This window comes from Pistacia vera, unplaced genomic scaffold, assembly GCF_008641045.1.
Source record: "Pistacia vera cultivar Batoury unplaced genomic scaffold, PisVer_v2 Contig119, whole genome shotgun sequence".
NCBI classification, from domain to species: Eukaryota; Viridiplantae; Streptophyta; class Magnoliopsida; order Sapindales; family Anacardiaceae; genus Pistacia; species Pistacia vera.
In genome coordinates, this window is record NW_022195237.1 from 146,857 (window position 1) to 159,183 (window position 12,327).

The 12,327-nt window shown below is 30.7% G+C and overlaps 2 protein-coding genes across 2 annotated transcripts; both read right to left on the bottom strand.

The window, feature by feature from the left end:
* Positions 1 to 4,959: 4,959 nt before the first annotated feature.
* LOC116111424 (ribonuclease 3-like) lies at positions 4,960 to 6,230 on the bottom strand. Its single transcript, XM_031397611.1, has 4 exons — positions 6,126 to 6,230; positions 5,835 to 5,990; positions 5,291 to 5,489; positions 4,960 to 5,183 (listed from the first exon to the last, which is right to left on the bottom strand). The coding sequence occupies exons 1-4, from the start codon at positions 6,228 to 6,230 to the stop codon at positions 4,960 to 4,962; spliced, it is 684 nt and encodes a 227-aa protein (XP_031253471.1).
* A 4,294-nt stretch (positions 6,231 to 10,524) lies between these two features.
* On the bottom strand, positions 10,525 to 12,294 carry LOC116111389 (extracellular ribonuclease LE-like). The gene is made up of 4 exons (XM_031397585.1): positions 12,143 to 12,294; positions 11,910 to 12,065; positions 10,931 to 11,129; positions 10,525 to 10,836 (listed from the first exon to the last, which is right to left on the bottom strand). Exons 1-4 carry the CDS (start codon positions 12,245 to 12,247, stop codon positions 10,613 to 10,615), a joined length of 684 nt encoding a protein of 227 aa, XP_031253445.1. The 5' UTR covers positions 12,248 to 12,294; the 3' UTR covers positions 10,525 to 10,612.
* Positions 12,295 to 12,327: the final 33 nt, after the last annotated feature.

Here is a 12,327-nt window from a genome sequence, read left to right on the forward strand (position 1 = left end):
TCTTAAGGAACTTGCCTCTATATAGTAATAATTATATGCATATTGCAAAAAATATATACAGTACTATAGTACGTTAAAAGTTTAAGATGAAATAAAATATTTATTTAAAGTTGTTTGGGACAATGACTTATACTTTAGAGTTGTTATCACATCTTTTATCTTGCGGGTACATAATAAGCCATTAGTATAGATACCTTCTTGTTGAAACCAAAATATTTTTAGCTCTCAAGCATGTTTAGAGTTTCTTGACATGAATTTTTTGGTATTTCCGTACTATCATCCTTAAGATTATCTCTTTTCTCTTCTTGTTTAATTTCAGTAATGATTTCTTTTTCAGTTAAAACATACATGACTAGTTGTTCATTTGAATTATTGAGGAAAACATTAATATTTATTTGATTAGTGTAGTGAAGTTGTCGAATCTGATCAGTCAGTTTTACAGTGATTCTTTGATATCCATTTCCGTGCTATCCTAATGCAACCTCCTTATAGTAATAAATTTAATTGGTCCTAACATTATGACTATAGAGAAGTTCTATTGTATTTAGTTATTTACTTCAATTAGCAAGTTATAAGCATATCCGTTGTAAATTAGTAATTAATTAATTATATATGATAAATTGATAAACATTAATATATTACTAGTTAAATGATTACTTAATCAATTATAACATTACATTATAGTTAAATGATTACTTAATTAATTATAAGTTTATAACATTACATTAGTAATTTAGTACATTACTTAATTAAATAATTAGAAATTTAATTAATTATAATATTACATTATAGATTTATAATATAATTACTTAATTCATTATAACATTACATTATAAACAAATGATTACTTAATTAATCATAACATTCCATTATAAACATTAGTACAATACTTAATTAAATGATTAAAAATTTAATTAATTATCATGATTACTTAATTCATTATAACATTATGATCACATAATTAATTATAACATTACATAATTAAATGATTACTTAACTAATTATGACATTATATTATGAACATTAGTAATTTACTACGTTAGTGCAATACTTAATTAAATGATTACAAATTTAATTAATTATAACATTACGTTATAAATTTATAGTATGATTACTTAATTAATTATAACATTACGTTATAAACAAATGATTACTTAATTAAATAATTACTTAATTAATTATAACATTCCAGTATAAACATTAGTATAATACTTAATTAAATGATTAGAAATTTAATTAATTATAATATTACATTAAAGATTTATAATATGATTACTTAATTCATTACAACATTACATTATCATCACATAATTAATTACAGCATTACATAATTAAATGATTACTTAATTAATTATGACATTATATTTAAACATTAGTAATTTACCACATTAGCACAATACCTAATCAAATGATTAAAAACTTAATTAATTATAACATTACGTTAAAAATTAATAGTATGATTACTTAATTAATTATAACAGTATGCTATAAACAAATGATTACTTAATTAAATGATTAGAAATTTAATTAATTAAAATATTATATTATAATTAAATAATTACTTAATTAATAATAACATTACATTATATTATAATCACTTACTTAATTGTAACATTACATAGTTAAATGATTACTTAATTAATTATAAATTTATAACATTACATTATAAACATTAATAATTTACTATATTAGTACATTAATTAATTAAATGATTAAAAATTTAATTAATTATAACATTACATTATAGATTTATATTATGATTACTTAATTAATTATAATATTAAATTATAGATTTATAGTATGATTGTTTAATTAATATAATTAATTGTTTGTGTTTTGGTTTTGGTTTTGATTGAGGAATTTTATGTGAATTGTGATGAATTGATTGAATTCAAGTGTTGCCTAGAGATTAGAGGATTTATGAGTCACATTGGATAAAAATGAATGAGTAATCAAAATTTGTTAAGGGTGTATTTGTAAGCTTTTAAGGTATTTTTGTCATTTTTAAACTAATTGGGGGGTACTTGTTTTTTTACAAGGTACCCCGGAAAGGAACCAGAACCTGTATTTTAGGTTTCAGTTCCTTGAATTTAAGAACCTACACTGTGCGGGTCCAGTTTCGGTTCATTTTTTTGGAAACTTGCACTGTGCGGTTCCGATTCCCCTAAAAAATATAGGGTACCCGGAACCGTTCACCCTCAAGAAATCAATTAAATGACAAGCAAATCAATCAGCCACTATCTATTGTTGTTCCTCTTCCACCCAAATTTGTAGCTTTACACCAGCGAAATTATAGTCTAATGGGCTTTGGGTCCAATCTATCATCAACTCATCTGCCTCGAGGAGTCGTTTGAATAGCAGGCTTTTAGCATTCTCAAGTGAGCCGCGAAGCGACTGGCTCGGTCAACAAAAAGTTATTTTCTTGTTTTCTGGATAACATTTCTAGGGTTTTGAAGTTTACGCGTAATAATACACAAATTCTTTTGAATCTTCTCATATGGTTTCATTTTGGTTATTTTCAGTTTAATATTGCAAATCCAACTACTGGGTGCCATAAGAAGCTCGAAATCGACGATTACCAGAACTGTACATGTTTTATTTTGTTTTAAGATAGTCAATATATTTACATGAAATTGCCAAGTTGTGTTACATTTAGGGATTCTTCTTGTGCTCCAATTTTGTTTTCATTTGTGTTGTTATTTGTTGCTTAAAAATATTATTTAATATGTCTTTTGTTAAGATTTTACATGGGTTCTTTTTATTGGCAAAAATGTAGATAACATTAGAAAGCAAGAAAATGTTTCTAATACTTGGAAAAAGTTGTAGCTACAGTGATATTGCTGATATAGTATCACAAGCTACATACATACATGCCAGGTAATTATTACATTTCATAATTATCAACCGGAACAAATTTAAAGATAGATGAGAGAAAAAAAAAAAAAAAATCCAAGATATTACAAGTTCATTGGTTGATGGTATGGATGATATGGTACTACAGTGATATATTAGTTTTTTCCAATAAGAATAGAAGTAGTGATTTTTAACAATTAAAACCTCTTATTGCATCGTCAACTTTGTTACGTGAACTTGCATTATGTTTTATCAAGATGTTATATGCATAAAAGAATGCCACATGTTAGAGTCCCACACCGACTAGGCACGCTCAAGCCTACTAGTTTATAAGAGAGGGTAATCCTCCTATTCAACAAGGCCTTATTGGGTGAAGAGTCAGACCCACCTCAAATTTTAACATGGTATTAGAGCCTAGGTTTAGTTGAGCTGAGCGCTTGACCAGCGGGTGAGGAGTTAGAGCCATCAACTACCTCCAATAACAGGCATGACCTAACATATGGGCTTGACCATGAGGGGGAGTGTTGGAGTCCCACATCGACTAGGCACGCTCAAGCCTATTGGGTTATAAGAGGGGGTAATCCTCCCATTCAACAAGACCTTATTGGGTGAGGAGTTAGGCCAATCTCAAATTCTATCATGATATCAGAGCCCATGTTCAGTTGAGCTGAACACTTGACCAGCGGGTGAGGAGTTAGAGCTAGCAACTACCTCCAATAACAGGCATGACCCAACATATGTGTTTGACCGTGAGGGAGAGTGTTGGAGTCCCACATCGACTAGACACGCTCAAGCCTACTAGTTTATAAGAGAGGGTAATCTTCCTATTCAACAAGACCTTATTGGGTGAGGAGTCAGACCCACCTCAAATTCTAACATGGTATCAGAGCCCAGGTTCAGTTGAGCTGAGCGCTTGACCAACGGCCCACCTCAAATTCTAACACCACCCACTTTGCTAAGTGTATGGTTAAGCTTTATCAGATAGTTAAAATTATGGATCTGTCGTATATTGATCCTTGATAGCCAAAGAAATTCATATACAAAGTATTCTTTGCGAAGTGAAGTATCACATAATGAACAAGAGTCGGAGAATAGAAAAAGTTAACTCATTAATAAGGATGAATAATATGTCAATTAATGGATAATGTCATATTACTTTGTATATTAAATTTTGTATACAAACTTAATTTGCTTGTATATATTTAAGTAATGGTATAAAACTTTAGACATATTTGGCAAATATAATTGTTATAAACGGTTGTATTTACTAGTGTTTTTTACTTTAAAAAGTTTTACCATTAATAAAGTCATTTTGCCTTGAATTTCTTATTCTTTTTCTTAGACTTTCAACAAATGGATAATTAAGGACAAAATAGTCAATTCAACCATGAGTGCTCTATAACTACAAGTGCTTAGTGACTAATTTCTGGAAAAATATTTGATGATTTATGACTAATGCCCTATATTTGTAATTTGTGAAAACCCGAGTATTGTTTTAAAATTACTCCTTTTTATTTCCTTTAAAAGCTTATCATGATAAGATATTAGTTGGTACTACATGTGCCATTTGTTTTTTTTTTTTTTAATTACTTTAGGAAAACTGTATTTGAGGCACATTGTTTGTATTTATTGAATATCCAGAATGTAAATTGAATTTTCTTTTTCGCTAACCAACAGAACAAATAAAAAATTTTCTGACACCCAATGAACTTAAGATGTCTTTTCATTATTATCCCCCCATTTTCATTTTATTTAATCACACCTTTATTCGAAAAATAAGATAGGATCAAGACTAGATTTAAGTGTAATTTGAGGCATACAATTACAATCAATAAGGAGTGTTTTCATATTTCTCCAGTTTTAAAGTATGTTTTACTCATATTTATAGGCCATATACAGTCTTATATTGGTTAAATTATACCATAGTTCTTTATTGACCCGTAAATTTTAGTTATTCTGATTAACATATACTGTTCGTTCAATTCCGGCCGTGTCAATCAAATTTTCTAATTCATAAAATTTTATTATAGAGAAACAGGAATCAGATTAAATTAACAATTATTGAAATAAAGAAAAAAATGGGTTATGGATCGATGTAGACAATTTCTAAAACTTCGGGAGCTGAACCCTTGAAGGGCATCTGCTCCTTGGCAGCCTTGGACATTGGATAAAGTCAGAACCCGAAGTGTCCACGCATTGATAAATTTGGTAAAGCTGGCTGTTATGTGAGGAATCAACATTGCAATCTATGCCTGGAGTAAACCCAGTAGCCTCCTCTATGGCATCTTTAATCTTGTCTAAGTCGTAAAATCTATCGTCTGGCTTGATTCCTGTACTTTAGAAACGGGAATTAAAAGACAAATCATGCATGATGGTTAATTCATTGCATGAAGAATTAATGAAATGAATATATATATATATGGTGGATAGCAGGTACCTGCATCCTTGAGAATTTGAAGGAGGTTAACTTTGTCTTTCAATTTGAGAGCAGCTTCGAAGTATTCACGTTGGTCGAGTTCAGACTCTGCGCATGTCCCATGTTTCACCCATTCGTGTGACCAGAACTTCAACCCATCGTTGCTTGGACACGATAGCGTTGGCCAACTCTTTTGCATTTTGCTCATCAGATCTGTAAGCTGTTCCATATTATATACAAAAAATAAACAAAAACATTAAACCTAAATCATCAATGGAAAATTTGACAGCTCAAAGAGAGAGATCATCTTTTTCATTTATTAGTGCAATATATATGAACCTCTTTCACGCTTCTTGTGGACATATATATAGAGAGAGACTGTTAGGATTTAGAATATTTTAATTTAAATTTGTAACACCAATTAATTGGCATCAATCTAATGAACACATGATACTTTAACATTGTTCTATTCTATATTGAAATCTCATATGTAGCTAACCTTGTCAACCGGACATAATTAATTTTTTTTTTTTGAAAGAGAAGTCATTTTAATCAAGAATCGCACCTGAGATTCATCGAAAAGGGCATCAGGATCGCAGTTTGATGGATATGAACCGTCCTTGTAATTAGGCCAGAGTCCATGAATACCAAAATCAGCTGCAGGCTTTCCACTCTTTGGATAGCAGCAATGATTCTTTGTATCACAATATGATCCTGGCCACTGCATCCAAAGATCAAAACAAATTAAGCATACATCATGATGAACACAAACTTTATAAATTGATTTTATCTCAAGTCTCAACTTATATTTCATCGTATTTGCAACCATTGAACAATTATGAATGCTCTCACTCACCTGTACAACAAAGTAGAAAAAATCAAATTCCTCTGAAACACAAAGAACTGAAATAGATTGCAATATTACGAAAAGCTTGATAAAGATTGAAAAGGAGCGTTTCATCTTTAATGTGCTGTAATTTCGTTCTCAAAAGTGATAAAGAAGAGAGGTTGGTAATTTGCTGGTTAGATACATGGATTTATATGCAAAATGAGCAGAATATCCGAGACAGTCTTTTTTATTTTTTATTTTTTATCACATAGTTTGCGTACAAAACGGTCTCTTCACGATTGTTATGTCTTATGTGTTTGCTTGGCTTTTTATATTTCCTAACCTTTTCTCCAACATTTATTATTTAATGTATGTGCATCCTCATCTCTTTAATTATTAATTAAGTGAACTTAAGATTTGTTTATTCGATCAAAAGTTGAAATGAAGAGAGAGTAATCTAATTTCAGTAAATTATTACGCAGATTTAAAATTAACTATACATCAGGTCTCTCACGTATTTCTACGTATAATCCCGGACCAGGTTTAGTTTTTTTTGGTTATATATCCTCGTTAACATTTATATTTGCCTGTAAAAGTAGTTTAGTTTCAGTTTGATTCTCTCTTAAAACATGCATATTCAGTTCTCCTGCATGTTCCAGGAAAGACTATGGAGAAATTCTACCATTAATAGATAATTAAACTCCAGAACCAGAGGCAGAGTTTATAGGATTGCTGACGTGAGAAGACAAAATTGAAAAGTTATTATCCACGTAGCCTGTATAAACTGATTATTAAATTATCCTCCCTAAGGCTGTCAGCAAAATTAATAAGGTTTAAATGTGGTTTAATTAGCAATTTATGTTAGTTGGTCTCAATATTGCGTGCAAGTCAACTGTGTTTAATGCAACGTGGCATCACCTGGACCTTTATGCCAATTGGCCTCATAAAGCACCTTTTTTTTGGACGGTTTCAGTTTGTAACTAATTAGAGAACCCACGGCATCTACAATAACCTTTTGTAATGGATAATTAATGTCATTGACAAATGTTTCGTGCACACCAAGCACAAGGAGCCATCGATTCCCCGAAATTCTACTTGTTGAATCCTTTTTTATAATCCACTCGTTTAAAAGCATATTAAAATGAGTGACGTATAGAGTAGGTGATATATGTTGCTTGAATTTGATTTTAATTACTTTGATAAACAACAAACCCCACTATATGGTTGCTAGGTCTAGAGGTGGAACAAATGGGTCGAGTTAAGCGGATCAACCCTAACCTAATCAGTATATACCCTGTCGGATGGGCCGGGTTTTAATATATTAACCCGAGGGGTTAAATTTTTTATTTGTTCTGAAAAACCCTCCAACCTGGTAGGTTGGACGAAAAAAATTAAAAAAAAAATAATAAATTTTTTTTTTTTGCAAATATCCCATTTACCTTTGAAATATAGCTGTTTTATAGCAGTTGGAAGGGTTTTTTTCGTTATTTTCTTTTTCCATTTTTTTCTATAAATATGGTCTAAACTCTCATATTTTCTCACATCTCAAATTCTCTCATTCTCTCATTTTCTCTAATCTCTATTGAAATCTCTCAATTATTCTCTTTGTTGTCAATTTGTTCTCATTTTAATTTTTATTAGTTTTTGTAATTTTCAATTCATATTTTCAAATTCCAATTCTCCTTCTTTAATTTTTTATTTCTTCTATATAATTTTTTTTTTAACTACAATGGATAGATATTTCTATCCCATCGATTTCGATGATGAAAGAAACTATCATAGTCCTCCTGAATTTACTAACATAAATGCAGTAGATTCAAATAGTCCCGCTTTCCTAATCTCAGAATCTGATACACCTTATAATATTCCCCCGATTCCTCCCCATGCTACTATAGCTCCCGATGGTTCTAGAAGTCGTCCTCGTCCAACTTCATCTCAAGCAGAAGCGGGTTATCAACTGCTGTTGAAACCGACGACAGACACACATAAGATGTTTTGGTGCATTTCGATAAGTTTTACAAGACAGAAAATTGAGTTCAAGTGAAGAAAGTAAGATGCAAGTATTGTGGAAATATTTATAAAGCTGATTTAAGTAATGGTACTAGTACTTTAAAAAGGTATGCTAATAAATATTTTACTCAACATGGAAATAGAGAAACCAATCAAACTCAAAGTTGTCATGTTAGTGTGGCTCTAACCGCCGATATTTGGAGTGGTAGAGCTAAACAAGATTATATTTATGTGACTAGTCATTATTTTGATAACAAATTTAAATTAAATAAATCTTTATTGAGATTTAGATTAATAGATGTGGATTATAGTGGTCAACAAATTTATAATAAAATTGTTGAAGTTTTAGAAGATTATGATTTTGTTAATAAAATGATAAGTTTAACTTTAAATAATACAAGTGCTAATAGTATAACTATAGATTTTTTTAAAATTAATTATATTTTTTATGACAATTTGAAATTTTTTCATCAACGCTGTGCATGTTACATTCTTAATTTAATTGTGAAAAGTGGTATGAAAAAAATTAGAAATAATATTGATAGAATTAGGGATTCTTTAACTTGGATTACTATTTACTAGTAGTAATAAAAGAAATGCTCAATTTCAAGAAGCTTTTATAAAATCAAATATGTCTTCTAGAACTTTTGCATTAAACATGCCTGTTAGATGAAATATTACTTTTTTAATGCTTAATTCATGTTTACCTAATGAAATTTAATTAGTTATTTTGTAGCTAATAATAGAGGTCTTCATTATTTGGTAGAAAATGATTGGCATATAGTTAAAAAAATTCATTATTTTCTTAAATTTTTTTACCAATCCACTTTACAACTTTCTGGTGTGTATTATCATACTAGTACATTGGTAATACATACAATTATAAAAATTTCAGATTTATTTAGAAAAAACATAAATAATGAAATTTTAGCGAAACTAATACAGGCAATGAAATTTTTTTTTTTCTTTTTAAAATATTGGAAACCCATTCATTTTCTTTATTGTTTAGGTGCTATATTTGATCCTATAATTAGAGTAGCAGGTTTAGAAAATAGTTTAGACACATTAACTGAAAGTTTATAAAACGAAGCATATGCCAATCAACTAGGAGAGGTAAGAGAGTGTCTTGCAGAGGTATATTTGTAATATAAAAAAAAGTATGGGAACCAGCAAAGAGGCGAAATACTCGGGGAAGTTGCATCAGAAGAAACAAATGAAGACTTTGACTCATAGAGTGCACTTAATAGGCCGAATAGGACCCGAACCTGAAGCACAACCTCCTCTTCAAAAGTACCAACAACAAATATATTGTCCTCTATGCAGTTACAGAGTAATGAACTTCATCAATATTTGAGAACCCCCGAAGTGTTACCAACAGATCCACAACAAAGAGCCAATTTTGATGTCTTAGAATATTGGAAAACTAGAAAATATATTTTTCCGGTATTATCAAGATTTGCCTTGGATGTTTTCTCTGTTCCTGTCTCAACCGTCTCATCCGAATAAACATTTAGTGCAAGTGAAAGAATTTTAAATGAAAGGAGAAATAAACTTTCACAAAAAATGATTGAAGTCCTCACATGTTTTTGAGATTAGGAACGGTCGCATCATTAGGATCAATACGAGGTTGTCGACGATACTTTAATATAATCATTTCAATTTTGTAATATAGATGATACGGATGAGGGAGGTCCTAGTCAACCCCCAAATTAGGTGTTTTGTAAATTGTAACTTGTAAATTAATTGTCAATTATTGCACTCTTTTTTCCTTACCAAGTTTTTGTCCCATTGGATTTTTCTTGGTAAGGTTTTTAACGAGGCAATAATTGTTGTAATTTCTTATTTTATTTTTTGATAAATGAATAAATCTAATTTTTCTTATAATACAATTTTATTGTATTAAAATTGAATTAATATTTGAAATGTTGACAAAAAAAAAAAAAATTTAATTGAATTATTGATATTTGAAAAGTTAACTAAAAACAATTGCACAAAAGAAAAAATTAAAAAAAAAAAAAAATTATGGGCTAACCCGACCTGACCAGCATCAAAACCCGTCGCGTTAGGGTTGGCGGGCCGGGTTGGGCCAACCTTTTTGGTCAAGAGGCGGGCCTAACCCGACCCGCCCTTGTTGGCGGGTCGGGTTAGGCTTGGCCCGCCAATCCCTATAACCCGTTATGAGCCGGGCCGGGTGGGTTATTTTTCCGCCTTTAGACTTAGGTCATTAAGCATGACCAATTTGTAAACTTCACGGTTTCAGAGTGTTTGTGTTTAGGTAATTGAAGAAGTAAACTTGTGGCAAGTTATTTTAACACACTCAACATGCATAGCCAATTTAATAAATCCTGTTATTACCTTGGAAAGCCATACTAGTTTATCTGTTACTTGGTACAAAATAGTTAAAAAAAAAAAAAAAAACAGATGGTAGAATATAACAAGAATGCAACAAAGTGTTTGTAGATCAATCTTCTATTAAATTTATTAAAAAAGATATAATACTCCCACTAGAAGGAAGGGAATCTAATCTGGGAGCCACATTTTCCCTTTGGAAACACTGGACATTCAGCGAAATTGGCGGCAGATGTGTCTACACACAAGTAAATCTGGTAAAGCTGGCTGTTTCCCGATTCATCAGCATTGCATTCAACCCATGGGGTGTACCCACTTCCTTTTGTTACAGCACCTTTAATGCTTTCCAAGCTATAAGACTCTCCATTTGGTTGTATTCCTAGACCATCGCATATATAACTAGAAATATAAAATCTCTAAATATAATATAATTAATGATATTTTGGTATTGCATTAAAGGCAGAGATGATTACCTGCAGTTTTTAGAGTTTGGAGGAGATTGACTTGGTTTTTTAAGTTGAGAGCAGCTTGGAAGTAACCATGTTGGTTAAGCACAGACTCTGAGCAGGTTCCATGTTTATTCCATTCATGTGACCAAAAGCTTAACCCATTGCTGCTTGGGCAAGCCAGTGATGGCCAGCTCTTTTCCATACTGCCTGTCAGATCTGAAATCTGTACAATGATAAATAGACGACTTACAGAAAAACGAACGTTTGGGTTTGTTTCATATATAATTCAAATATAAGTTTTCATATTTAAAAAAAAAGAAAAAAAAGAAAAGGGACTTAAAACGTTTTAAAAACAAATATTTTTCAATATTTAAAACTTTGAACTCTAAATATATATCTAAAATATTAAATTAAACACCTTCAGACACGAAAAATATTAGAGATTTAAATTAATTATATGGTTGTTCAGATAAAAAACCTAACGGGTCTCAAAAGAGTTGAAAAAAAAAAAAAAAAAAAACATTTTCTACTAAACTCCTTAAAAGCCTAATTAAATCCCATTTATTGAACATTAATTGTTATTACTTTCCTTATTTCACAAAGGGACAATATGAAATGGTGATTGTATTCCTTTACATAATTTTGTCTTTGGCTCATAAGTGTATTCATAATGCTTAAAAAGGGGCGAGATATCAGCACTCTGCAACTCTCTTGCCTAACTAATCTGGTGACAATACTCTGTTTCTCACCTCCCATTAAAAAAAGAAAAAAAAACATCGGTCACGGTTTTATTCAAAGTTTGATGATATGTTTCGTTTGGCACATTTAAGAAGTTACCGAACAAGCAAATATAATTTTGTTTAATCAGTTTTATAAATGGCTGATTATGGCAGATAAAGTATTATTTTACAAGAACCATGAGGGATGCATTTGAACCAGTCCAGCATATATATACAATTATTTTGGAAAGAAAGCACCTAATGCATGAAAAAAAATGAAGTACCTTAGATTTATCGAAGGGATCATTGGGATCACAGTTTGAAGGATAGCTGCCATCGTTATTATTAGGCCAGAGTCCATGAATACTGAAGTCCGGTGCAGGCTTTCCCGACGTTGGATAACAGCAACTCTGTGATGTGTCACAATACGACCCTGGCCACTGTACAATAACGCAATTTTAAACTCAACTCGAATCAAACACAAAGCAAACGAAAGATTAATCAGATTACCACTTACTTGTTGAACAAAGTAGAAGAAATCGAAGCTTTGAGAAACACAAAGAACTGACAGAAGGTGAATGATTAGAAATTTGATGGAAACAGAGTAGAATTTGGACTTCATCTCTCCTTTCCGTTACTCTCACTTAAGTTGGTGTGAATTGATTTGGATATGTATATTTATAGATTAAAATGGAAGGCTGT

Coding starts and splice junctions, on each gene's coding strand:
- LOC116111424 (XM_031397611.1), bottom strand. CDS start 6,230: ATGAAACGCTCCTTTTCAATCTTTATCAAGCTTTTCGTAATATTGCAA. Junction 5,991..6,125: donor TTTTCTACTTTGTTGTACAG/GTGAGTGAGAGC, acceptor CTTTGGATGCAG/TGGCCAGGATCATATTGTGA. Junction 5,184..5,290: donor TCAAATTCTCAAGGATGCAG/GTACCTGCTATC, acceptor TCTAAAGTACAG/GAATCAAGCCAGACGATAGA.
- LOC116111389 (XM_031397585.1), bottom strand. CDS start 12,247: ATGAAGTCCAAATTCTACTCTGTTTCCATCAAATTTCTAATCATTCAC. Junction 12,066..12,142: donor TCTTCTACTTTGTTCAACAA/GTAAGTGGTAAT, acceptor GTTATTGTACAG/TGGCCAGGGTCGTATTGTGA. Junction 11,130..11,909: donor ATCCCTTCGATAAATCTAAG/GTACTTCATTTT, acceptor ATCATTGTACAG/ATTTCAGATCTGACAGGCAG.